The sequence below is a fragment of the Falco biarmicus genome, chromosome 1 (genome assembly GCF_023638135.1).
Source record: "Falco biarmicus isolate bFalBia1 chromosome 1, bFalBia1.pri, whole genome shotgun sequence".
NCBI classification, from domain to species: domain Eukaryota; kingdom Metazoa; phylum Chordata; class Aves; order Falconiformes; family Falconidae; genus Falco; species Falco biarmicus.
The window spans coordinates 72,319,304-72,345,912 of NC_079288.1; the positions used below are offsets into that span (position 1 = coordinate 72,319,304).

The 26,609-nt window shown below is 41.9% G+C and overlaps 1 protein-coding gene across 1 annotated transcript in view; it reads right to left on the minus strand.

The window, feature by feature from the left end:
* LIMCH1 (LIM and calponin homology domains 1) overlaps nucleotides 1-26,609 on the minus strand; it is a 181,386-nt gene that overhangs the window by 76,260 nt on the left and 78,517 nt on the right. The window contains exon 3 of the mRNA XM_056351247.1: nucleotides 25,467-25,536. Coding sequence (XP_056207222.1) covers nucleotides 25,467-25,536 — 70 coding nt within the window. The remainder of the gene's footprint in view (nucleotides 1-25,466; nucleotides 25,537-26,609) is intronic.

The following is a 26,609-nucleotide window of genomic DNA, read 5'->3' on the forward strand; positions in this document are numbered from 1 at the left end:
TCAGTAACTAAGAGATTAAGCACAAACTGATATAAGCCTCTTTCAAACCAAATACGAGTAACGACACATGGGTTTGCACCATAGGGATTAAATCTGTTTGTAGGCATATACATTTAATATATGTTTTAAACCTGCTTACACATATGCATGTGCACTGCCCCCCTTTTTTAGAACCAGTGACTCTTATGCAGTTAAATCTTGAAGGCCAGCAGACAACAAGTTTATAGAAACGTATGTTGCTAGATCAGCAACTGCAATGGTACATATGTGGACAAATAAAGATATAATATACAGTTTGATATCCTCCAGGGTCTCTCAAAACTCCAAGTGGAGGTAAGTTGCCATGTGAAGCAAGCCACAGTGTGTGGCAAAGACCTCCATTCTTGTAATAACTGGGAAGCAGAGGAGCCTGGGCAGTGTTCAGCTCTTGCCCACCCTGTGTGACAGCAGGATTCATGAGCAGGGCTCTCCCCACATCTGCTCTCAGGCCTTTGTTTGGGTGGCATAGCCACAGCCCGGCAAGAGCAGCCCTGTTTATTCTGTCGGGACGCGGCAATCGGCATGCTAATCGCTGCAGCCCTCTGCATGCCAACGCTCTCACACACAAAGCTCGCCGTCACCAGCCACAAGGCAAAAAAACACGGACATGGAAATTTAGAGGACTCCAAATCTCCCTTTCTTCCCTGGCTGAAACTTAACAGCTCTGGAGGGGAGCCAGGGGGAAAGGAACAGCAGTCAAGAGAGCAGAGAGCCCATAACCAAGAGAGACAGCATCATTCATGACATGAAAAGATGCTTGTAAAATTCTCCATCTGGTTCACTGTTTGCATTATAATTTTTCCAACTGCATCGTGAATAACTCTCGTGTTTAGTCTTTCATGAAGGACAGTTCTGGTCACTTCCAAACGGTGGGTGGAGCGATGTGTAAATCTAATAAAAATGTAAAAGCATTCCAAAAAAAAGGTTCCTAACAAAATTTCCTAACAAAAATACACAGGACATACAGGACACAGTAACCTAATAGGTTTAGAAAACAATCAAAGGAGGGGGAACTAATTGCACCCATCTTTATGCCAAAAGTTCATGTCCAAGTTATGATAAACAGTAACAAAAATATCAGCCATTTGGCAGCCATGTAGTTTGGAAACTCAGTTCTTCTGTTGATGGACAAATGCCCACTTCTCAAAAAAAACCCAACAGTGTCATCACCCCATGCCTGTTTTCGTACATGATTTTATTTTGATGGTCATCATAAGAACAACATTTGCCAACAACCATTAACACCATCATCCTCAGAAAGCTGGTATCTTGTATGGGCACAAAAACCCATGCGTGACAAGAAAATGCAACCAGTGAGCAATGAAAGAGGTTTTTGCTTTTGTTAACAATCTCATAGTTTTTATTTCCCAATGGTCCTAAAAATGTAGCTTGTTTAAAAGGATTAAAAAAAAAAACCAACAACAAAATTGTTTTCAAGCGACAGATACTCAGGTAAACCTGCCTAGGCTGGCTATCCCCAAGCCAAAAATGTATCTCACACTACTGCAAAACTGAACTTTTCCTAGTTAGCTCCAGTACAGTTGAAATTCCTATTTGTTAGTTCTAGTGAGACACTGCAGAAAACACTGCTAAGCCATTAAAAAGGGAAAGGAGTCTTACCACTAAGACTGAGCTCCCAACAAAGCTTTCTTTGAGGATTACTACACCTTGCATTGGCCAAGTCCTGCTTTCTTCAGTTCTCAGAAAATTTTGCTTATGTTTTTTGAGAGAAATTACAGTTCCACATCTGTTAGCTGTAACTACACAATTTTTGTAGTCACCTATCCTAAAGTGTCACTCTTTGTTGCTGTTGAGGAAACTAAAAAAGAAAAAAAAAGTTTACAAGCAGGAACACATATAAAACATCCTTACTTTAAATAAGTGACTGAAAACATGCACCTAATGTGCATGCCCAGCTCCTTACAACTTGGCAGAGTTAAATAGGTCATGCAAATAGGTCACACTGCAATAGCAAGGATCGCAGCGTGGCCAGCTGCTGTGCCTCAGCTAACAGGGCGGTATCTTTTACAGTGGTCTCAGCAGACACACGACCAGAATTCAGTCCCTCTGTCAGCCCCTACAAGGCACTAATGCACAACTCCCTCTATACATTAAATGGAGACGATACTGTCTTTCAGCCGTTACTTGCTGCAGGTGCACAGCTGGAGCAGATGGAGGACTGGTCACTTGGTCAGCACATCACTTCCTACAGCCCCAGAGGACCTGCTGCTGTCTCATGCTGGCTCCTCTTGGTTTTAGTCCACATCACTAATCAAAAATCCTCTTCTGGCTTTTGTCCTTCATATGCCCAGAAGTATAGCAAGCTCACAGGTTACAGTCTAAACTTCTTTTGCAAATTTTATCTTTTTTTTTTCTATAAAATTTTATATCTATATATTCTATAGGTATCTATAAAATTTTATCTATGATTTATCTATAAAATTACAAACTCTAAACAGTCTGCTTAGAGAAGAGAAATGCTTCAGTGTGGTGACAGAGGACACAAGCACAGGACAGCTACACTGCTAGGTTAAACCCCAACCCTTTTCTGCTTGCCTAAGCAGAGTCCTGACAGTTACTGTTAGATCAGCGCTATAGGCAATGTCATTTACCTGTAATTATTAGATGCAGAAGTTATTAATGTAACTTTTTTGCTATACTGTATTTCAGAACTGAAAAATTAACCAACGCACAAAACATTACATACACTCGGGCAAAGCCAGCCACGAACCAGCAAGAAGGGCCAGGGAGGAGCAGGGACAGACCAACAGGGGTGCAGGGCACTGACCCCCTGAAAACTGAGTCAGAAGGATGCACGGGAAGGAAGGGAAACCTGCTCCTGCTCTCACAACTGCATTTCAACACCGTCAGCTTTTCACCCTTTCTGGTGTGTAACCTGACAAGACACCTCTACAAAATCACTTTGCCACGACCACCTGCAGGTAATGCTGAGAGAATGGAAGGCAGAAGGGTTACACGTCCATGAAGGTGGAGGAAGCAAGGAAGAAATAAGATACTGCTCACTTGCAATCATGGTGTTTTGCTTTTTTTAGAAGCTGGTAACTTGTGTGTTATGAAAGAATGTTCACTGTACAGCATTAAGTCATCTTCCTCACACACAAAGTGGAGCACAAAATCCTGAACCCTGTAAAAAATACCCACAGACGCTGGCAGTTGTGCAGGACAGACACCCAGGAAAGCCACTGCAAATTCACACGGTAGCACTGCCAACACACAAGACAGTTCAAGCTAGTGAGAATCAAATATCCACAGCAGGCAAATTCTCTCCATAGGATCTGCTGATCAGATGCAATGGCAAACAGCTTGAATTTGGCCCACTTCCATTCCTTTCATCTGCCACAATAGTATACAAAATACTCTCACTGTATTCATGCTGCAGATCGGACCCACAGCTTATCACTGTGGAACCATCGTTTGTCAGATGTGCTGCTGCGTGGCCTAGATGAGATACACAGATAAACTTGGGGAAAACAAAAGCAAGCCAAGCTGTATGTCTGTACAGAACGCTGAATCAAATGCCAAGTGCACGCCACTTCTGCGAGCTGGAGATATTATTAGTTGCCAGCAGCACGGCACTGTTTTGCAGAACAGCTGCAGACAAACAGGTGGCCTTTTTCCTTTCTGGAATGTTTAAATTTTCTCTGCTCCAGAATCAATTGCAAGATTTCTAAAAAAATACATATATATTTCCCAACAGCTTTTCTGAGCACTTTCCAATACAGACTCCTAGAAGCCTTTTGTTTAATCTCAACATTTCTTCCTAACTCCCTCATTTTTCCATTTTATATAAATCATTAGTGGCGATAATTTATTCATATATAAGCAATGGATCTTGACTGATTCACAAGCAGCTGGAAACATTAAAATATTCAGCTCAAGTCCACCAGGAAAGAACTTACACAAGAAAGGCTGCGAACTTTCCATATATGTGTGTGTATCTATATATACATACATGCATATACACACACAGACACATATATTATGTTTTACTCTTTATCCGATGTGCCTTACTGTGTATACTTTACTATATATGTATATGGTTTGCTGTATATTTATGTTTAACTGTTTACACAATATACTTTACTGTATATCCAGCAGAATGACAGAGAACATTGTTTTCCATGGCAGATTCCAAATCAGTAGATTTGGAAGGACACATTCACTCCGAAACTGAGGATGCTTAATCTCTGGAAGGTGAAGGATGCCCGCACACCAGCACTGCACGCAAGCCCCCCCCCAGTCCGGGGAGACAAGGCTGCATACAGCCCCCAGCAGGATTCTGGCACGCAACAGCCTCACCCAAGGAAAATGTAACGCCAGACGGGGAAACAAGGGCAGCGAGCGACCCTGGGAGGAGGTGGGGGAAGCAGGACTTACCCGCCCGCCGGCCCGCCGGCTCCTGGCCGCCCCCGCGCAGGGAGGCTGCGGAGCGGCAGCCCCGCCCGCCGGCCGGGAGCCGCGACCCCCGCCCCCCCCGGGCGGCCGGCAGCGGCAGGGTGGGCGGTGGGCACGGCCGGTGGCGCGGTGCGAGCCCCGAGGCACAAGACGGGGCCGCGGAGAAGATGAGATGGAACCGGCGGGAACCCCGCAGGCGGGCAGGAGGTGAAGCCGTGCCGCTGCGAAGGCAGGGCTGCAGGGATGCGCCGGGAGAAGGGCCAGGCCTGCCGGGAGCAGCAGCAGCCCGGAACGCCTGACAGGCAGTACCTTGAAAAGCTCAGCAGAGAGGGCAAAGACTGTCTTTGCAAAGAAAGCCAAGCCTCTATCTGCTTCTTTTCTGGGCAATCAACAAGCAAGAGATGCATCTCCCCCAACAACAGCTCTGCTCCCTCAACAAAGAGGCAAAACCCACCCTAAAACCGTTGTGAAGAAAAGGGGTCTGTTGGGAGCACACTGTGACTACACAAAACAGACCAGGAACCCCAAACGTGGCTCTGAGCCATCTTCAGGTAATACCTAAGCCTGCCAGAAGATGTTCGGTACCCGACCCCGAAGATCTAGCTGGAAGTGCCCAGTCCCTGCCAAGGTGCTTAGATCCCGCTGCTTCCAGCCAGGCTTACTAGGCTGGAAAACTGCAGGTGCCTAGAGCAAGAGGATAGGGCACAACTTTGATACCGCTACCTTACACCACTTTGGTACGATAAAACTGACCTTCCTTTGACAGTGTGGAGGGAAAGCTGGGCACAGGAAAGAACATACTCCATTTATCTTTTCAGAGAGCTGCTCTCAGCATTTTTGGCATCCAGCAAAATCTTTTGCTACTAGTTTAATAGTTACAATCATTAGTCTCATATAAAACACGAGCACATTCAATCTACATTAATACACTGAAAACAAGCAACAATAAAAGAAACCTCAAAATCACACCATGAAATTTGGGGGTGGGGTTGGGACTGTAAAAAACAAGCCCAAAATAAATGAAATGTGTTAAGCAAATCAAATTGTGAGTACATTTATCCTCCAGATACAAAACCCCACAATGTTTAAAATTAAAAGCTTGCAGTTCTTTGAGAAAACCAAAGTACAGGAGCCCTACTCAAGAAATTGTCTTTGACATTTTCTTAAACCTGTCTTTCACCATCAGATTATTTGCTTTTTAAGATCTTTGCCCTGTAACAAATTCCAACCACATTTATAAGCTTCTTATGCAATGCAGTGTATTACTACCATTTGTATGATGGATATAACTAAAACCCCCGAACAGGAATGGCCATATTGTCTATAATGAAAGACAAATGCAAGGAGCACAGAATATAAAATGGCACTGCAGGTCCTCGGCAGGTAGTGAAATTTCATGCTGGGTACAGAATGGACGATGTATCTTATTTCTGCAAATTTTTAAAATGAGCTTAAATTTCCTGCAACATGGTATGATGTAAAAGGAGGGAAGAGACACTGTAAACAGGAAAGAAGAATGATAACAGGGAAAGAGAAGAAAATAACGGGAGGGGACCACACAAAAGAACATGAGCTAGAGCAGCCTTCAAACCAACAGGCAAAAGCAAACCACGGGGGGGTGGGAGGGGTGCAGGCAGCATGAGCACAAGGCTAACCCGATGACTTCACTAGTTAAGTAGGTTCTGATATTTCTCCTTGCTGCATCAGGTCATTATCCCTGAAGGCACAAATAAAACATTTAAATGAATGGGGGCTCAGTCAACATCCTTGTCTTTGGGGGAGAGAGCAATCAGACTATGTGCTTTCTCTCAGATTCAAGATACACCCCGAGTAAGATGGCTTTGTTTACAGCAATGAAGACAGAATATAGGGAGGGAAAAAAGCCCAAAGCATTTGCAGGCTATTCACTGGCTCCAACGCTGATGAAATCACAGCCAGATGTCAGCCAGATGTCATATTTCACCCCATCTTGGAGAGAGAGTGCCTATCCGATGCCATATTCTATGGTAACAGCCATGCTATGGCCAAGGAAGAGGACATTTCCTTTCCCTCCTGTCTCCACAGCTTTTTATTACCAGATGACAGCACTTGGCTTGTGAGGGTTTGGGCCTCAGCTTCATGATTTCTTCTGCTACCCACTTTTTACGTTTTTGATTAATAAAGCTCACCAAGAGCAGGGTTAAAAGCAAGGCTCACGTACAGCGAAGTGCAGCCAAGCACACCTAGAAACTGCTGGGAATTCACCTTGAAATCTGAAGTCAGATGGGTAAAAACACAAGGACGGGAAAGACACCGTGAAAAGAAGCCAAGCATGGTTCCTTCTGCTGTGATGGAAAGGACTGTTATTTACCTTGTTCTGCCTTGTTGGTTGGGCTATGAAGTTGGTCAATATAAAAGTTGCCACAGAGCGGGTTGGGGAAAGAGATACAAAAAAGACAAGAAGGAAAGAAACATCACAACAGCAGTGTTCTCACTGCAACCCGAGCTCTGCATCCATGGCACCTACCCCTTCTTACAGAGCCTCCTGGCAATAGTTGTGCTGTCTAACTGAGGGCGGGTCATGAAGATCACAAAGGCAAATGTGACCTTTATTTGCACTCACATGATGAATTCTGAGAGCATGACTTCACATAAACACAGATTTTAAGGAACCCTGAAACCGCAGCTACTGCCACAGCACTTCCCTCAGGACATCCTCATGGGGAAACTGGACACTCCATTCTCAGCACACCCCAGCGGCTGCTGCCCCACAACTGAGCTCTACAGCAAAATACAAAAACGGTCAAGAATTCACAACTAAGGAGAACATGCTGTTTTCTAAGTTTGGTTTATTTGTGTGTGATTATCAGAACATGATAAAGCATTAAGGGAAGTACACGGTCTGACTACAGATTTTGAAGATCTCAAAGGCAGCCATCCCAAATAAACTGCTTAAAGTAAACCAAGAAATACATGAACTTTAATTCATAAGTCATAAGGACTACTACACCAGATATGGTGGTCAGAGGGGCCCAAGCAATGGGACCACCAAAGAAACTAACCTGAGCATTTAATATGGGAGAGTATATTTTTTCACTAGACATACTGTTAAAGCTTATCACCCTGCATACAAAAAACAAAAACAAACCACCACCCAGGAAATTTGTAGATGAATAAAGTTGAATTATCTCCTGAGCAGCATACCCAAAAAGTACCCTGGGGTAATTTAAAGGAACACTGCAAATAGCTTAAGCTCCAAGAGAAATAAGCCCTTAATGTGTTATGTACAGCCATCAGCTACAACCGAACACTGCTGAATAAACCTTTGCCCTTCCTGAGTGCTGTCAGGGCAATCGTGTGTTAAGCCATGGCACAACAAATGCTTTTAAACAGCTATTTATGTGTTCCTGCTAAGATATTGTACTATGGTCTACTAAAAGACACTACCTTTTTTCACAGATCCTGCCTTCCTTTCTCTGCCTGCAGATTCTAAGCTTCATGGGATCCCTTTGATCACATTTGATATCTCAGGGCACTGTTACCCAATGCCAGCTTTCTACGTTTTGACTTGACTGTAGAGAAAATAACCTTGTTTTTCAGGAATAGCAGTGTTGGCTATTCAAGGGACCCAGCTCCAGGGAACTGTCTGATGCAACGTGCCACAGGACCTTTGGGATGGAGTGAGGGTAGCAGAGAAGAAAATGAGGAAAACCTGTGTGCATCATTGCCTGTCCACCTGAAAAGGCATGTCTGAGGGTCAATTACCTGGCCAGCATAATCTAGTATAAACCAGTATAGGTAACTTAAAGCATAATCAGTGTACCTGCACGCATGTTCAGAGATGACTATCTGAAAAAATACTGTGATAACTGCTGACTGTTTCTAGTTTTCTTCTCTCACTGCATCTAAAGCAGATGGCAAGGACAAAAAGAAGTAACTGGAAATGAGCAATAGTGAGACTTGGATCCAATGCTTTTCTGATACACAAGAATCTAGAGACACAAAGTGGTACTGGAGTTACAGCCTCAATTCTTACCTTCCCCATGTCATTTATCAGCTGTCTTCCTACTCAGACACAGAAGCAGATTTCATTGAAGCTGAGGAAATGGCCTCAAGTTGTGCCAGGGGAGGTTTAGGTTGGGTATTAGGAAAAATTTCCTCACTGAAAGGGTTGTCAAGCTTTGGAACAGGCTGCCCAGGGAAGTGGTTGAGTCACCGTCCCTGGAGGTGTTTAAAAGACATGCAGATGTGGCGCTTAGGAACATGGTTTAGTGGTGGACTTGGCAGTGCTAGATTAATGGTTCAACTCTATGATCTTAAAGGTCTTTTCCAACCTAAATGATTCTGTGATTCTATGATACTAAAATACAGGATTTTTATGAAAATATATGCATGATGAATCTCATCTGAAGTTTTGCTTCATCCAGCTGTGTTGAACTAGCTGAGCACAACACTTTGAACATCCAGGGCCAGAGAACAGCTGCAATTTTGTAGTTTATTTTCAAGGTTTGCAACTGTGAAGGTACAAAAGAAATTGGTACCTAAAATTAAAATCAAATTGACATGAAACCTCTAAATATGAATGTATAACCACTGCCTGGCAGCCTCATAATGCTTCTCCTAATTGCAGCAACTACCAACTACTAACATGACTTTACTTTCTTGCCCCTTTCTTTTACGTGGTATGTTTTCTTTTGCTTGGTATATTAAGCAAAGCTATCTTCCATTTAAAGGCAAAAAATAGCAACAGTTGGCCAACACTCGGACTTCACCCATCAAAGACAGCAATCTACCATGCAAGGATCAGGACACCCTGCGGCTGTGGTGGCTGGAGGGTCTCTCCATTCCAATGTCCAAGTACAACTGCTGTAGGTGGGCCTCAAAAGATGCAAGAAAGCTGCCTGTGGGGGCCAGGGGCCTGGCAGTAGCTGTTAAAATCAGACCAAATCTCTGTTCCCCAAGGCAAACAGCAAAATAGTGAAACTGCCAAGGAGGACTCATTCCTGATAGATTCGTGACCTCTGCAAGAAAAGCAACAAATTCCATTTCTCCTTTCAAACTAAACATCTACTCTTTATTGCCAACGAATATGTTTTAATAATCTCTGGTGTTCAAGGTTTGATAAACATCAGAAATCTCTTTGCTGCTGTTACATGATACCTGATATACATCTTCCCCTCACTCATAGCTTTGCATTTTCATGCCAACATTACATAAAACATACTGGACTTCTTTAATGTACAGGTTGGGGTCTCCTTGCAAATACTTCTGAAAGCTGTTCAAGTCCAAAAACCACTGTTTTGTTGGGCTTTTTTGTATTATTTGCTTTTTTGTACTGAATGAATTTCCAGTATGTTCCGCTTGGAAAACCTACGTTATTATTTTTACTTCCAGTAAAAAAATAATTAGAAAGCTTTAATGTCTTTTAGATGTCTAGAATTACTTCAGTGAGAAAAAGGAAGCGGAAGGAAATCAATAATTTTCAGTTTGCTGGAAGTGCATTTTACAGAAACCCAAAATATCCGTGCAAAATTATGCTAAGTAAATCAGTGCCCATTCTTAACTTTGACCATATACAGTGTAAATGCCTAAACTGCTGAATACCACAGTACTCAATCCATTTATCTGTTGTTTCTTTTTCAGATTTTAAAATGTACGTTTGGTGTCTAGGTATCATGGTCATAACTGTCAGTCATCTTGAATATCTCCAGTTTTGGAGTCTTTTTGTGGTAGATATTCAAGGCAAGATGAGCTACCCAACAGTCTGGCAGTGATTTCTTTTCCATCCCTTTTCAACCATCTGTAAAGCATTCCCTAGGTGTACTTCAAGAACTGGCACAATTATTCATGAAGCTATGGTACCCGCAAACCTAGAGGGACTATCCAGAATAGCCAACTTAAATCACTACTGTTCATTAAGTCTACAGAGGTCATGCAAACAGGCCTTTGAAAGGCTATTCAGAAAGCAGGATTCATGGGTTACATCTGGATGCCAGAGTCATTTGCAGTTGTGAAGACTAAGCTTTCAGGAGGAATAAAAAGTAGTACAATAACATACTGTATTTAAGAAGCAGAATTTCCTCGAATTAATGGGCTTAAAATAAATTATTGAAACAAGAGGGAAAGAAAGGAAGGAACTCTTCTGTAATACAGCGTATTCCTATTGCAAGGCTTTTGCCCAGCTCTTCCAGTGTCTTGGTTCTGGTTCCTCTGGACAGCACAACAGAGGACAGAAAAGGATCTCTCCTCCTACAGGACAGATATTCCTGTTGCTCAGTTTTCTGTCTACACACCAAAGACGTACTTGAGGCATACTACTGCAACATCCTCCCTCCCCTAGGAATGCACAAAACCCCAAGGGTAGGAAGACGAATACAAGCATCAGGCCAAGTCTTCAGGAACAAGAACTAAGGAGTGGAGATGGCAGAAATAGCTTATCACATTTGTTGGTGGAGGGAAAAGAAAGGGGAAACCAATCATCTATCACTGATTATTCCTAAAACTTCAGCCTCTACCCTACCCTCTGTCCTAACCAGACTTGAGATCACCTTCTGTTTGTGGAGGAAAACAGCCAACCATGCTTATAATTCAGCTTACCTGCATACAACCAGTGGCTCCTGCTCAGAACAGTCACAAATAAGGCTAGCAGAGATGTTCATACACCCTCAAACAAGCTTCCAACTACACACCTGCCACTTCTGAAAACTTTTGCAATTTAAAGCCATGTTACACAGATCGAGGTAAAGCTTGGCTGATGAGAGTGTATAAAGGAAAAGGGTAAATTTAAAAGTAAATATGATTTTTTCCTTTCCTCAACAGAGGGATGGGACTCAGAGTTCAGTTTGTTGATCAGAGAGGTATATCCAGACAGCAGAACCAGTAGAGTCCAGTAAGATTATTAGGCCACACTTCATGGGCTATGAAAGCAGCTGTACTAGCTCCAGAGCCAACAAGAAGCTGCCAGCAATTTAGCTGATTTAAAGCACTGCAGAGCCCCAGTCTCCGGCCAGCTCACATGTCTCCAAACGACTCCCGCGGGCACAGATTTCTGGAGAGCGCAAACGTTACACATGGCTACCCAACATGATCTCACGGCCAGCGGGACTTACTGGCTTTGGCAAGCACCTCTACACTGCCCTTCCTAGCAACTGGGGAACATTCATCAGAGACAGTACTGCCTTGCTTGAATGCATGCACCCAGCTGAGGCTCAGCACTGCGCTGAAGCTAATCAGCCCTTAATCTAGAGACCTTACTATGAGCTACCTGGGGTTTACAAGGCCAACAGATGTAGCCCCAGCGAAATACAGGGGCTAGAGAGCTATGCAACCACCTTGGGTGATGTGGAGACACTGCCCAAACTGCAGCACAGGAAGCCCAAGCACCCAGGAGGTACGAGACCCTGGGCACGCACACATGCCCTTCGTACCTGTTGCAGCTACATGCCAGCCAGCCCAGAGTTGTACCAGGGCTTCAGCATGTGACCGAGTGTCAGTACATGGCGTAGAGAGCCTGCAGCTACCACATGAGCAGCGCCCACTTTCTGGGGCTTTTGGTTACCTGGAAATCCTTAAATGTGCTATGCTGCACTGCTAAGCTGATCTCATGCCTTTGGGCCACCTGCCCTCGAACAGGAAAGGCGCTGGTGTCAAGCAGCTCTCCCACAAGAGCCATCCTGGGTCCAGGGTGATAGATGCTGCTGCCAAACCCAAGCAGGCTGTTGAGGTTGCTCACACCCACACCACGGATGTTATCCAGGGTTTTCCATTCTCTGGAATATCCTAAACTCCACCTTCCATTATCCTGAATAAAGCAGTTGACCGTTTTTCCTCTTGTTTACTTCCCATCTGCTTCTTAACCTCAGTCTGGCACTTTTATTCCTCCAACTTGTATGGTAAACATAAAGGACAAGCATATTTGCGCACTGTTACACAATGACAGTAAGTTATACTGGAAGCTGTGATGGAGAATACTAACCACAATCTTTGAAGTTCTTGGTCTGCAGTTTGCTTACATAATAGTTTGTACGCAGGCTTAAGTGCTGGATTTCTAATATTGCTCACCAAATTTCAGCCAAACAAAACAGAATAGCAAGGTGACCTAGTCTTGGGAAGATAAACCATCTGCAAGAATTTTTGATGCAAGTATGTGAACACCAAAAACTCACAGGTCTTCAAAAAATATGTAGACATCTGAAATCCAAGGAGTTTCAGTTCTCTAAGATCATGTTTTAGAAAGTAAATTTTAATCAGGATTGGGTGGCTCAAGAGATTGGGTAATAGTATTTAAAAAAGCAAGTGATTAATCTCTGATCAACCACAGGGTAAGGACTAAAGAGCATTTAAGGTCTCAAACGCTCCTGGGAACTAGCCAACTGAGTCTTAATACTGTGGGTGCTGACCCTAGGCAGATTTTGGATTTTGTATTTTCTCACGCACAGTCCTCATGCTTATAAGTAGCCTCTTCTGAGTTTCACCAGAACTACTCCATTATCCCCAAAATTCTGCATTACAGTCGTGTCTATGAAGAGCTAATGGAAGTTAGGTCCTAGGACTGCCGACAACACTGTGCTGACAAATACCAAATACCTTGTTTCTCTGTTTTCTTTCCAGCTCCATCTACGTATTGTTCCTTAATTACAAACTTCTGAAGGTGGAGACCTCAGGCGCCATACAGCATCTAGCATAAAAGGGATAAGGAGACCGATACCAGTAAATTGGTACCTTGCAGGAAAGCAGGTTTTGATCACTGCTGACTGCATCATTCAAAGATCTGAGACACTCAGAAAGTGAGCCAGGCATATCTGAAGATACAGCTCCTGAACTCCCTTCAAACTAATCCATATTGGATTGAATTTTGCTCTTTTGGTTGTTTTAGACAGAATGAAAAAACAACTACTGGTGTGATATTGCTGAAGTATCACCCATTCTAATATAATTTGGCTAATACCTTGCTTACTCAAATTTTTGTTTGACTGCAACACCTCTCCAAGAGGATGTAATTATCTTGCTTCTTCTTTATCTAAAATTCAAGTCCACTGACATACCAGATTCCACCCAGTCACTATTCAGCACCGTAAAAATGCAGGTATGCACACCAAGAAGGAAGATCAAACTAGCTTGACTGCTTCTCAAGGCACCCAAAAGAAAACCAAATCCATCCCCCTATGACAAACTTTATGTTAAGTTTCTTTTTTACATAAGTCTGTTACTAAACAATGACTTTAGTAATGAATTTTCTGTGTTCTTTTGGTGCACAACATTTCTTTATTTATTCACTTACTTCTCTTTGCCTCTTAATAGGCTTTTATAAAAGCTCTGACAGAACTCTCTGGGGACCATTCCATTTGATTTACCACTTTGCAACTAGTTTTGCCAATGATTGATGCATTTCCTGCATTTGTTCATAATTTGTTTCAATACACAGTATCAAGCCTGTAGTAGTAATTTTAGGCTTTTTTTTAACTTGCTTGTATTTTCTTTGAAACTAAACAGCACAGCAAAACATTGTGTCTGTGTCTGATGCACACAGCACTCAGGACTTTTCAAGTTGTGCTTTTCATGCAGTTATTATGGTGGAAGAAGCAACCGCTGTCTGACCTCTTTAGGGGTAACACAAGAAACTTAATAAAAGAAAACATCCGAGAATTGTACAAAAAGAAAGGGTTTCTTCTGCTTCTGCATATGTCAAGTAAAAGCTGTATAAATTATTTTTCTAGATCAGAAGCTGAGAGATTTTATTAGCTTGTGCTACTGACCTGTGCAGACAGTTTTCTGGCACGTTTTTCATGACTTGTTTACAGTATCACCTCAGTTATCCAGAACTTCTTGTTATCCCCACAAGGGTCAAATTCCTGACATGTATTAATTACACTGAAAATTGCCCTGGATTACTTGAAACCTCAAATAACTGAACCTATTCACCGTCCTCCCTTTTAAATAACAGAGGACATACTGTATAGTGGTGCTAATACTTTGTGGCTGATCTCTGTAACTCCAGAAATCAATGTATAAATTTCACACTTCTTATCTAGCAGGTCTGTCGGCTTTGGTCTGAAAAACAGTCTCAAGAAGCAGAGAGCATTTACAGCATGGTCCTACTCCCTGCTGTGGGCTGTGGGGCACGAGGAAGGACAGGAAGGTTAGAATCAAAAACCACTGACCAGCATTCCTGATCCACGCACTGCTGGCCAAGGAAACAGAGCCGCTCCACAGCCCAGCCCTCCCTAGTTGCCAAATGACCTTGGATCTCCCCCTTAGTCAGCCAAAGACTAGCTGCTGCCTGCATGGTACGCGTATGTCCCACTGACACTTGAGCTTTTACAGTTGTGGCTACGGGGCTCCATCTCCTCGTGCCCATCACCAAGCAGTCGGGCCTGCAGCTTCCCCCCGAGGGCACTCACCAAGCAGCTTCGCAGGAACCTCTACAACTGCACGATCAGGGCTTGGAAGCAAAGTGAGGATGCAAAGACCTACTGGCAACTCACACGTTCAGCTAACAGCAGGCATTGGCTCCAAGATCCCCAATGTTGTTTGTTGCTAGGCAGGAGTGGTAAAGTTAGGATTGGTTTTGGAAAAACAGCAAGCCTCCTTCCAACCAAACTAGAAATGGTATTCAAAGGGTAACAGCAACAAGGCATTAGAAATATCCAGGAACGCTTGGTAACACCCGTGGGATTTGTTGGCTGTGCAGCCAAGCCACGCAGCACCCAACCAACCCAACAGTTATAAAAGGCAAGAAGCAAGAGCACCTGCAGCCCAGGCTATCAGTTTAATGCCTGAAGTTTTCTGCCCACAACAGGTGCAAGGGTGAGATTCACATCTGGCACTCAGTCCAACGTGCCTCCCAACACAACTGCAACATGCTAAGTCACGTAACATTTCTCTAGCTGTTGCAGTAAAAGGAGACCAAGTTAACACCAACATTATGACCAAAAAGGAAAAGGAGGAGGAAGGGGAGAAAAGCATCATTTTTACCATTGGCCTTATGGGGAAACACAAGCTTGATTCTAAATTGTGTGTGAGAACTAGTACAATTCAAAGAGAAAAGCTGAGGTGATGAAGGAGCATACAGAATGGCCTGAAAAAAGCTGAGCTGAACTCAGTACACACTTGGATTCATGCACGCCTTTAGCAAGTTCAATACTCTCCCCCTTATTGAAAAGCCTGAAAAGAAAACTCCTTTTCACACATTGCACAGTGATAAATCAGTGCACACTATTGCCCCAAACAGAAGCAGACATTTGCCATCTAAGTAACAGTGCTTCCCACATGAAGATGAGGCGGCAGAAGTACACAAAGATGTGGTAACAGCTAGGACTTTAACAGAAGGACACCACTCCAAACAGCTGAGGATTGCCTCTGTACTGCCATATTAATTTTGTAGATTTAGTTACATTGCTTGTCCAGAAACGAACGTGTAATTCTCCTACTAAGCTGTGGAACAGATTTACACATAGTATCACAAGGCTATTCAGCTTTCAAAAGGTTAACAGTTAATGGCTTTGATGTCCCTCAGTCAGCTAGTTCAGCCTACCACCGTATTTTTGCACAAGCAATTAACTAAGCTGCTTCCTCTGCAGCATTAATTTTAACAGCTTTACAATAGTATCATTAGACCTCTGGACATTTAAGGGGAAGCGCATTACAATTGGAAAGTACCGTGCCAAGCAGGAAGCAAGCAGCTTTAATCCAGGAGCACTGAGGAATGCAGAAGGAAAGGAGACTTCAGTGTCGGATATTTCAGCTTCTAGGAACACCTGACCACAGCACCAGACTTCAGAATTTTACTGAGCTCTTACACCAAAGAAATCAAATGGATCTTTAAGGCATTAGTTTTCCACTAGTTTGCCTTTTTGCTTGCTTGCCTTAAGCCAGGGCAACAACTGCAACATGATCTTTGGAGCAAGACACGTTCCATCATCTGCATTCAGCACGTAGGCTTCTGCTAGCAACATGCACATCATCTGACAGAAATCCACTTACAGTGCCCGGAAAGGTTTTCAGCATAGAAACAGTACGAACAGTTGCTAGCAGACGTAAACTGCAACAGACTTCACTGAGCTGATTCACAGCCAGGAAGGGGATTAGAGACAGCATTCTTCAGCCACTATCTTCAGCCTAAGGGCTGGGGTCACAACAGACCGTTACTAACTCATGCTTGCTCCCTTTTCACAAAAGCAGAAGGTAAAAGGAAGCCTGAGCCTCCCTGGCCCATTTTGAGGTGGCAGATCTGTTGGTCTGACCGCACTGTGGAACCTTTTATACCCGCTTGCCTCCTGGGGACTGGTCAGGTTAAGAGCTACTGGGAAGGCATCTTCCCCTCTCACATCTCCAGTGTTACGGCCATCTGGTTATCAACATTCTCCAGATCGTACCATGTGGATTTTATGGGCAGCAGCACCCGTGTCTTGGATGCTGTGAGAATGTAGGGTAGCAGCAAACACAGCAAATATTTTTACTTTGGTCAGCCCCACTTACACTGAATTTAGCTCTCACTCTCTTCAAATAAATACTGGCATCTAGCTGTTCCCTGCAGCAGAGGCTACATGTCACTGAAAAAGACAGTTGAGGATCAGAGATGGTATTTATAGTGCAGACCTACAGACTCCAACCTGTGAGAGCCTTTCCAGAATTAGGGAGTGAGAGTACTACTAAGTATAGTTTTAAACACAGACAACCTTTAAACTGGGGATTTGGGATGAGACTTTCCCAGGTTCTCATGTCCTTTGATTTTGGCCAATAACTTAAGGATGCCATCTAAGTCTAAACTCCCTAGCTGCAGTTTCAGAACTACTTTAAACTGATCAAATGACATCTCCTACCCTGACTTTGTGAGCCCCTTCCTTCCCTCCTGCCCACACTCCTGCTCATGCAGCTAACATTCTGTAAGATGAAGAAGGGTATTTTTCAGCCAGATCAGTTGCCCACTCCAGCTAATAACTATACGAGTGCTAGCGCTGTCACAGTAGAAGGTGTAGGAAAGTCAAATTCTGAGCAGCTGAAACCAACCATAGCCTGAGGTCTAGTTTTTCTTGTTAAGGACAAATGCTGATAATTTGTTTAGTCTTAAGGCATGGATATTCATAGCTCTACTTATTTTATGTGTGCTGGCCTAAACATGTGTAGCACACCAGCTCAGTGCTGCTTTTGATATCTTCATTGGCAAACTAATTGATTTTGCAACAGAAGTTACCCAAAGATTGCAGGTGCTTGGATACAACTCCAGCGCTGCCACATTCACCACAGGGCATGGGCGACACATTCACAGATTCAGGGCATCCAACTTTTCCTCTGAAAACACCTGAGGACAGTACACGTCTCCAGAGCACATGATATTTGCCCAACTATTAGCAGAAGTCATAAGCTTCAACAGCGGGGTTTGTCCTGAAGAGTTTAAGTCATTCTGCTCTGTAGCCTTTTGTTTCTAAGACAACAGCTCAAGGAAGGCACTGGATTCTTCACTTCATTTAGTGCAGCCCTAAGCTAAATAGTGAATGGCATTTTGTTTGTTAAACTATCGTTTTTTCTGATACTTACAGATACTTAGAGATTATTCTTCAAAAGCTTGCCATTTCTGCAATACTTGCTCAACCAGAGTCATAAACAAATGTAATGCGAGTCATGGCTGAACTTGCAGAAGGATGCTTTAGGAGCTGAAAGCAAATCTAAAAATTAATCCAGTGGGCAACCTGCATTTTCCATGGTACAAAATGAGCTCCTCCTGGAAGCCAGCTGCCCTCCCCAATGTGAGGAAAGACTGTCATTTACAGTAAAGGTTAATGCCATGATAAGGGCAAGTTCACATTTCAGCCGCTTAGCATTAGGGCTTCCGCAGCAGCAATGTTTTTCTTCTTGCCATTTTCAAATGTTATCTCTGGAACCCTTCACTTCATCAAACTTTCTATGTCCAAAAAAAAGAGTAAACAATCATTATACTAAGCCTTTATGTATATAGTTTTACAAATAACATCTTTGTGAGGTGGCTTGACAGCCCCCAAACAGGTAGACTCTCTGCTTTCAATCAAGCACTTTGTTCTAAAGCATGGTACTACCATGGCTTTCCCTTCTCAAGGCTGGGCAGTAAAACAGTGTCTGTGTAAAACAAACAAAAATTCAAAAAGGAGATCCTCTGCAGTGACCATACTCTCTTGGCTTTAACACATAAAAGGTTCCCCTTACCTCTGAATCTGCAATTAACATTTTAAATTATTCAATGTGAATAAAGCTAATTATAAACCTATTGATTAAAGCCATGGTTGGTGACTGAAGATGGGACAGCAGTCTAAAAACAGACTGTGAATGATACAGGAATGCCTGTGATATTTTTGTAAGTGTTATTTATTATTTGTATTAACATACTGTCTAGGCGTCCTGGCCATGGAACAGGACTCATGGGGTGAGGTGTTAGACAAAAACAGACTAGCAGATGATCCTTGCCACAAAGAGCTTACACGTATTATTAGCATTTGGCCAAACCAAGTCACAATATTCTCGTCGGCAGAGCTCGGCAGGCACAGGGCATGGCTTAAGCTGCCTGTGAAACTGCTGCATCTTTGAATCCTAACCAGTCTAGTTTGGCAACAGGTCTCAACAACGTGACAAAGTTTGCATCTGTTCACAGCAGCTAGGGTTCACAGCCATCCTTCAGGTGTGTCCTACAAACCTTTACCCATCTTGGCTGGTGCCATCCTGACCCAACAAGGAAACTGTTCGGGGTGCTCTGGGCGCTAAACAAGAGACTTCAGCTTATAGCAAGGGACAAATCCCTGGACACTGGCAGAAAGGGACAGTATCCTTAGCATGACAAGTAGTGGTCCCAGCCAACAAGCAGCTTAGCTTATTGAGTGCACCGTAAGCACTGCAGCCAAGGAAGAATCCAGAAGAAGAAGGGACTTTAAGGCCAGCAGTGAGGTTGGTCTGCAGAAGCCCTGGCCGAGTGCTGGCTGGGGCCAGTGGTACAGGAAGCACACAGAAACCTGGGAGGGATCAATAACGGCCAATTCAGAAGCAAACAAGGTGTCACTTCAAGTTTCACCTCCAGCAATCACAAACGCAACACTCCAGCTGGTAGTTGAGGACAGAAGGGACCACTCATGAGCCAGAGTGGGGTGATGAACATGAAAACTACTAGGAGCTGGCTGAACTCAGTTCTCTGAGGGTGTGCTTTATAGCTAAATGCAGCTCAGACCTTCAAAAGCAAATAAACAATGTGAGGTCCTTCACCCCCTTTTGGTTGACAGTTCACATCTTTTATTAATTTCCCAATATTTCTAATATTTCTCTTACATCCATACATCAGGTCAAAGTTCAAACTTGGAAGCCTGGGCAACACAGGCTGAACCCAAGTGCAGCAGTGAAATATGTTTCCGGTACCTATGCTACTGTCAGATCAATGATTAGTTTTCAGTTTCAAAAGTACAAGAGTTTTGAAGCCAAACGCAACATCAGAGCGAGCACATCCATTTCAGCTAATAAAATACTAACCAAGATGCTAGCATTGTGTTTTGCATTTGAGTCACTGTTTTTTCGCTAAATGGGAGGAGAGCAATGCTTTCTGGACAGCATTTGCATGGTTAATTGGAAGCAAATAAAACCTTCAATCCAGTCTAAAAAAAACCAGCTGAATTTCAGTGTAAAGTTTTAGTTTGTACTCGTTTGCATCTAATTTTTTCCCCACCAATGCTGCTTCCTCTCGGCTTCCTGCCAAATTCAAACTGACGGCTGCTTTCCTCTTCTGCAATGAATTAACTACAGCATCACTGTAGATTCTTCCACACAGACTCTGTTTACAAACAGCCTGGTTAAGAAACACCTGTTGGTTTATTTTTGTATTCTCCATGAAACTTAAGATGTGTTTGTGAGTACAGCATACAGCTAAATTCATTAAACAGAAGTCTTGTAAGGTAGCTATGTCCAGCTCAGATGACACCAAAACAAATAGGCAGGAAACCCTAAATTAAAAATTAATTTGAAAGCAGAGTAATGAACTCAAAGACAGAGTCCAGAAAACTTGAGGGATAAAAAACCTAAACAGCAGAAGCACACATTTTTTGTACGGAATTTTGTTTCTTTAAGGATGCTGTTGTTTTAGTGAAGGGATTCAGTATGTATTGCAGTATGTGATGAGCCAAAGCACACAGTGCTGCTGTGAACCACAGGCCAGACCCTAAGTATTGTTTTAGTCAAATATTCAGATATCAGAACTGAAGGGAGGCACAGGAGGTATAGAGAAGCCAATTACCATTTAGCAAAGAAGATCCACAGAAACCACGGCAGAATAGTTTGCACAGCATTTTGCTATGATGTTGACACCTTGCCTTCCATCAACATCCACAAAAATGCTTTTGTGACGGGAGTGCCAAGAACTTGCTGTTTTTAGACAGGAAATTTTGCTTCCGTTTACTGCACATGTATCACAACTTGCACAGCAAGCAGCAAGAAGTAGTACAAAATAAGGAAACAGAAATTATCATGTATTATGAAACTATATATTGCAGTAGGAACAGGCTCTTTCCAGAAAGTACTACAAAGAATTAAAAGGAAAATGAGAAATTAAAGGAATGAGAAGGTGAATTTTTAAGGGGAAAGAAAAAGTAACACTGAAGTATGAGTGGAAAGACTGATAAAAATAATGCACATTAAATTCCATGTATTTACCTTCTCTAATTATTTTCAGTTCTGTGAAAAACACTGCACTATATTGGGTCTTGTAATTTTATTTTCCGGTTCACAACTGCATGAAGAAAAAAAGATCTCATTTGCTGAACTTAATTAGAAGCATAAACTCCTGAAAGCTAATACAATGCTGAAATTTCTTTGGGACATCATATGACATTAAAAAAATACTGGAATTTATGCAACAGCACAGCATAAGAGCGAATTACCAGCACCAGCAGACAGGTAGCTATTCTTAAGAAGGTTCACAGCAAGTTCCCAGAGAACATGTTGCCAAGAGAAACCTCCTAGGAAAATAATCACAGAAAAAACTCCAACTTATTTTCAAAGGAACAAGCTTTTTTAAACAGCAAGTTACAGTTCTATCCATTTTGGTGCAATAGCCATGCAACCAGGTGACTTTTGCAGAGCTATTTTTTTTCCCATTGCTAAATCATTCAAATGTCACAAATTTGAGGACCGTACACAAACTGAAAACTGGATGCCACAGTAAACAGATTTTTATTCAGTAGTGCTGAAACATGAGCCAAGATCCAAGCTAAAGTTCAGACCTCCAACTTTGTCTTGACTACTTCCTACTATTATATGTGAGATTCTTTCACACAGCCTCTGAAGTAAGTGTCTGAGCTCCTGTGGGGATTGTTCAAGGAACTGAAGTAATGCTATAAACTCTCCTAAACCCCGTCAAACAAAAGATAAGGCAGAAACCTTTTCTTTTCTCACCGGGTGACATTATTCATGGAGAGGAAGTAAAAACTAGAAATTGTTTAAGGCAAAAAGATAGTCAACATACAGTGGTTAACATTATAGAGCAAAGCTTATCTACAATGATGCTGGAAAAATTTTATTTCTGTAGAATAAAATACATAATAAAGCATAGTTGTACAAAACTGCAGTTAGTAGAAACCTTAGAAATGAGTTCTGCTCACTGTGAATGTCATACAAAATGAAAGAAACCAACAGCAACTCTGTGAAAAAAATGCTGGTTTTGTAAAAATCACTTATACATTAATTATATTCACTGTACTCTAATAATCCATCTTTGCAAGACTTCTGCAGCTTCAGATGGTCTTTTAATTAATACCTCAGCCAAAACAGTTTTCCAGTCTTGCACAATTAAATACATGAAATGATGCCTCTGGAAAGCTGACAATCTTAAAACCAAGATATTCAGTATCAATTTCTCACATGAGGAAATTTCTTCTGGTAACAAGGCTCTTTCAGCAAAGCCTGTTATTCCTAGCTAGGTTTAATTTGTTCTTTGGACCTTTTGTGAATTGCTTTTTGGTGGGAGCATTAGCTTTCTGGATTAATGAATACTGAACAGTAATAAGAAAGCATTTCATCAAATCTAAGTCTGAATACCAAACCATTGGTCCTACGTTTTACTGCGTTAAAGCAATGTATCATTTCTGCTGTGATAACAGAAACAGTCAGCACTTCTGGAGATCAAAGCAAATTACAAACAAGCCTGCCAAGCTGAACATATGTAATTCTATAGGCAATGCTGCATACAATCCACATCCTGACTTAGACCTGCAACTAGACAAAGATCATCTTTGTGTATTTATATGGCCTGTGCTTAGTATGGTGGTGTGCAGATCCTCATGTCCTTACTTTAACACTACAACACTATAACCCATAAATTTTGCTTACATCATTGGTATACAAAAGGTCTGCAAATAAACCATTCCCTCTTAAACCACGTGAGGAAGTCACTGGTAAGAATTTCAGAGTAACTGCAGATTCATCTAGCTTTAAATGCCAGGAGAAGTTTCAAGAATTCAGTCTGGTAACAGTAGACCAGTTATACATAATACTTCACAGCAGTGGTATGAGAAGTCACTCAAACATGAAAGATAGGCAAAATTTTACACCTGATAAACAGATGTCCCAGATGAACATCTCAGCATATCTCTGATACAGGCTTCAAGTTTACTGTTACTCTCTTTCAGTAAAGCATATTTCTTCATTTGTCCTTACAATAACAAAGGAGAAAAATAGACTATAATCTGGAGAATCAGACTCCAGTAGACATTTTGTAGAGCTACATAATATATGCCTGTTTGTGTCTCTGGAGGTTAAAGATGAAACAAAAGGCACTTTGAGTACTTCACAATTAATTGTAAGTTTTAGCTCCAACTCTGTAAGAAAGAAAACCTACCTGTTGTCTCTACTAGTGAACTAAATACTTATTCTGTCAACTATTGGGAAGAAATTAATTAATTAATTCTGTTAGAATGATTAAGTTACACTTTTTAGGCAGAAGCAGTATCTAGGAGTTCAAAAGCATGTATCTCACACAAGGCAGAAAAGGTACTGAAGTTTTCACAGTATTTCTATGTGTACTGGAGGAAATCACACTCACTGAGGTGAAATAACTGAAAAGAAAGTAACTATATACTATGTCACATGAACCAAAGCTAAGATAATAAAGAAAAAATTGCAAAATATAAAGGAATGCCTCCCATACGTGGTCAACTAGCTATGAGGTATAACTGCTTCTGGACTATACTGTCAGTTTTATTTTTTTCCAGACACACAGACATGGTACAGGTAAGAAAAGAGAAAAAGATACACCCTGTGCTCAAACATACTCCTGATGTCTGTACTTTAATACATCATAAATACACATAACAGACTAGAACATCTGATCATTTAAATCCACATAGAATCCTTAAAAAAGCCACTTACCACTGTAAGTAAAAATGTCAACAAAATTCAGCAGGTATGGAACTAGACACCTTTGAAACCCAAGGGGACATCTAGATGGCTTGCCTTGTTTGGAGCAATTTACTCACGGAACAGTAGATAAGAAAACCCACTGGTAAAGTTCAAGAAGCTAGAAGCACCAGTGAACTTTTTAAATAACCTAATTACTTATTAGGAAAAATATTTAGAGAAGTTAAAGGTAAGTAGAAGACACAGGTACAGAGGTAAAAAAAGTCACTTTCCAACACAAAAAAAAGGTCTGCTGTATCATTAATAGCCTGAAAATGGCTCTTTTGGTAATGCTTTGAAGATATACATCTTGCAAGAGAGATTTATCTCAAGGAATGAGAAAAATGCACACACATAATGACTTTTTCTATGTTGCTCCTACTACAATCACCTTACCTTTGGGATTTTACATATGAATAAGAAAAAAACCAATGTAATTCAATATTATCCTCTTAAAACAGTCATAACAAAAATTGAGTCTTTCCTGAAAGGGAGCCAAGGAAAAGAAAACTGCACTACCGGTATCTTTTGCAGCTGTTTATTTCAAATATTTTGTTCAAATAGAACTGTGTAGGAATAAAACTAGATGGGTTTTAGAAGCAAAAGGCATACAAGGAAACTTTAGAGAAAGGGTGATGGGGATCACAAATTAAATCCTAAAACTATGCAGTACTTATGCAGAAATATGCCTGTCAATCTACAGACTGAAGGACCCAGCCTCAAAGGCTACGTAATAACATTATAGAACCAACTGAAAAATGAATGTAAGATGGTTTCTAATACACTGGAACTTTCAAATGCAGTTTATATAAAGTAACATTAACCTCAGCTATCAACAACTAATATGTTCTGAAATTTGCATAACTAAACCGCAATGTGAGTAGTACCAGAACAGAAAGGAACCACATATATAAGTATATCGGATGGCCACCTTCCACAGGCTCAGGGGCCTTTTATGCCCAGCCGCATCTCAAGGTAAAATCAATACAGCCATATTCCTATGTGGCTAATCCTGTTAGACCCAACAACCCATTCATACTCCCACCTTCCTCCCCAACAGCAGGCATAGGACTGTGCCACCCCTTGAGGTGACCTCCTGAGCACCTGGTGCTCCTGAGAGCCCATGGGCTGTCAGCACGTCCTCTGTGGTCTTCCTTGCTTATAACAGATTATGGTATACTTTTACTCTGCCCTTAAAGTCAACATGAAACAGTTCCCTAGATAATCCCACAATGAATGTTATCTGCAGACTGTGGTATTTTGGGGAAAGAGAATATGAGACAAAATATACAAGTACAGTTTTCTTTCTTTATGAAATAATTTTTGTGGTGATGACTTTAACGCATACGTTCCAGTCTTTCTAAAGCTAGCACTACAACTGGAAGATGATGTATAACGAAGAAGATATTCTTCCTCCAAAAATATACTCTGCCTCTTGAATACTGCCCACTTCTGAAAAAAAGGCTGGAAAGTCTTAAGGTGACTATACAGACAGCTCAGATTTCAGAGGGACTGTCTGAGTTTAGTAGGTTAGAAGAGTTCAAATTACAAAAATAATTGCTATCTGAATCACAGAGTCATAAAATCAAGGAGCAAAAAGCAGTAGTGAAAGATTTTTCTCCATTTGATGTACTCACCAAACCTGCAATGGGGGTCGGTAGTCTATTGATCTTTTTTACCAAGCCCGGCTTTATTGCATTCAGCAACCTGTTAGGAGAAAGGAGTGGTTATGAGTGGTAAGTCACAAAATCCAAATCACTAAACACTTGTCCCCAGCACACAAGGATTTCAGTATGGCCGGAAAGGTAGAGTCCTCTCTTTCTCCCCTCCTGAAAACACATGTGTGTACCCAAAGTTCCACCACTGAAATGAAGAAAGACAGGAGGAAAAATACCCACATCACCATACTTCAACAATATTTATTTTATATCCTAAATTGATCTAGATCACATCAGTCTCGACAGGCTCTGGGTGAATTTTGTCACATCAGTCTGCCTCCATTGCCTCCAGGTCATGCCTGGAAGGGCCTGAGAACAGAAACCCTGAAGGTATCAGGGTATCACAATAGCTTGGGAAGAACAGTCCGGCAGTTTCTGCACTGCAGGAAAATAAGAAAGGACATACACTTGACAGGTGGCCTGTTTATTCTTTTGCATACGTACTCCAAATTAAATTCCATCCTTGCATATGTTGTGGAGAACTGAGGTCCCCATAAAACATACATGTGAGAAAACAAATAAAAAGGGAGTCCAAAAAAACCCACCTTGTCATGAAAACATCATTAGGCCAGGGATACCACAGTTGAACACTGTTCGGTGTCCAAAGACTAGCAACCCCCCCAGACAAAGTTCCCCACCACCCATGAACATGCTATGAGAAGTGCTGACATTGCTTATTGTTAGAATATTCCAAAAAAATGACCAAGCCTCTAAAAGTGGGGAATTTTAATTATAAAATCCTGTTGCAACAAAACCCTGTTTCTTTACCACCCTTCCCCCAAGAGAAAATACTTATGCCTATTATTCAAAGGCAAATTCAACCAATCCCATCCATTGAGACAAAAATCATCAGGTCAAGACACTCACTTCAAATTCAAGATCTTTGAAGACAAATATGTCTATGATTATTTAAAACTCTCAAAAAAACGAGAGCAGTCACTATGGAAAAGAGGAATCTCGCTTTGTGCTGACACTGTCTCCATTCAAGAACTGTCACTTCCGGCAGCTTATTGTGGTGGTAAAATTATTAATTATTAATATTTAAGAGGTCTAGCTAAGACA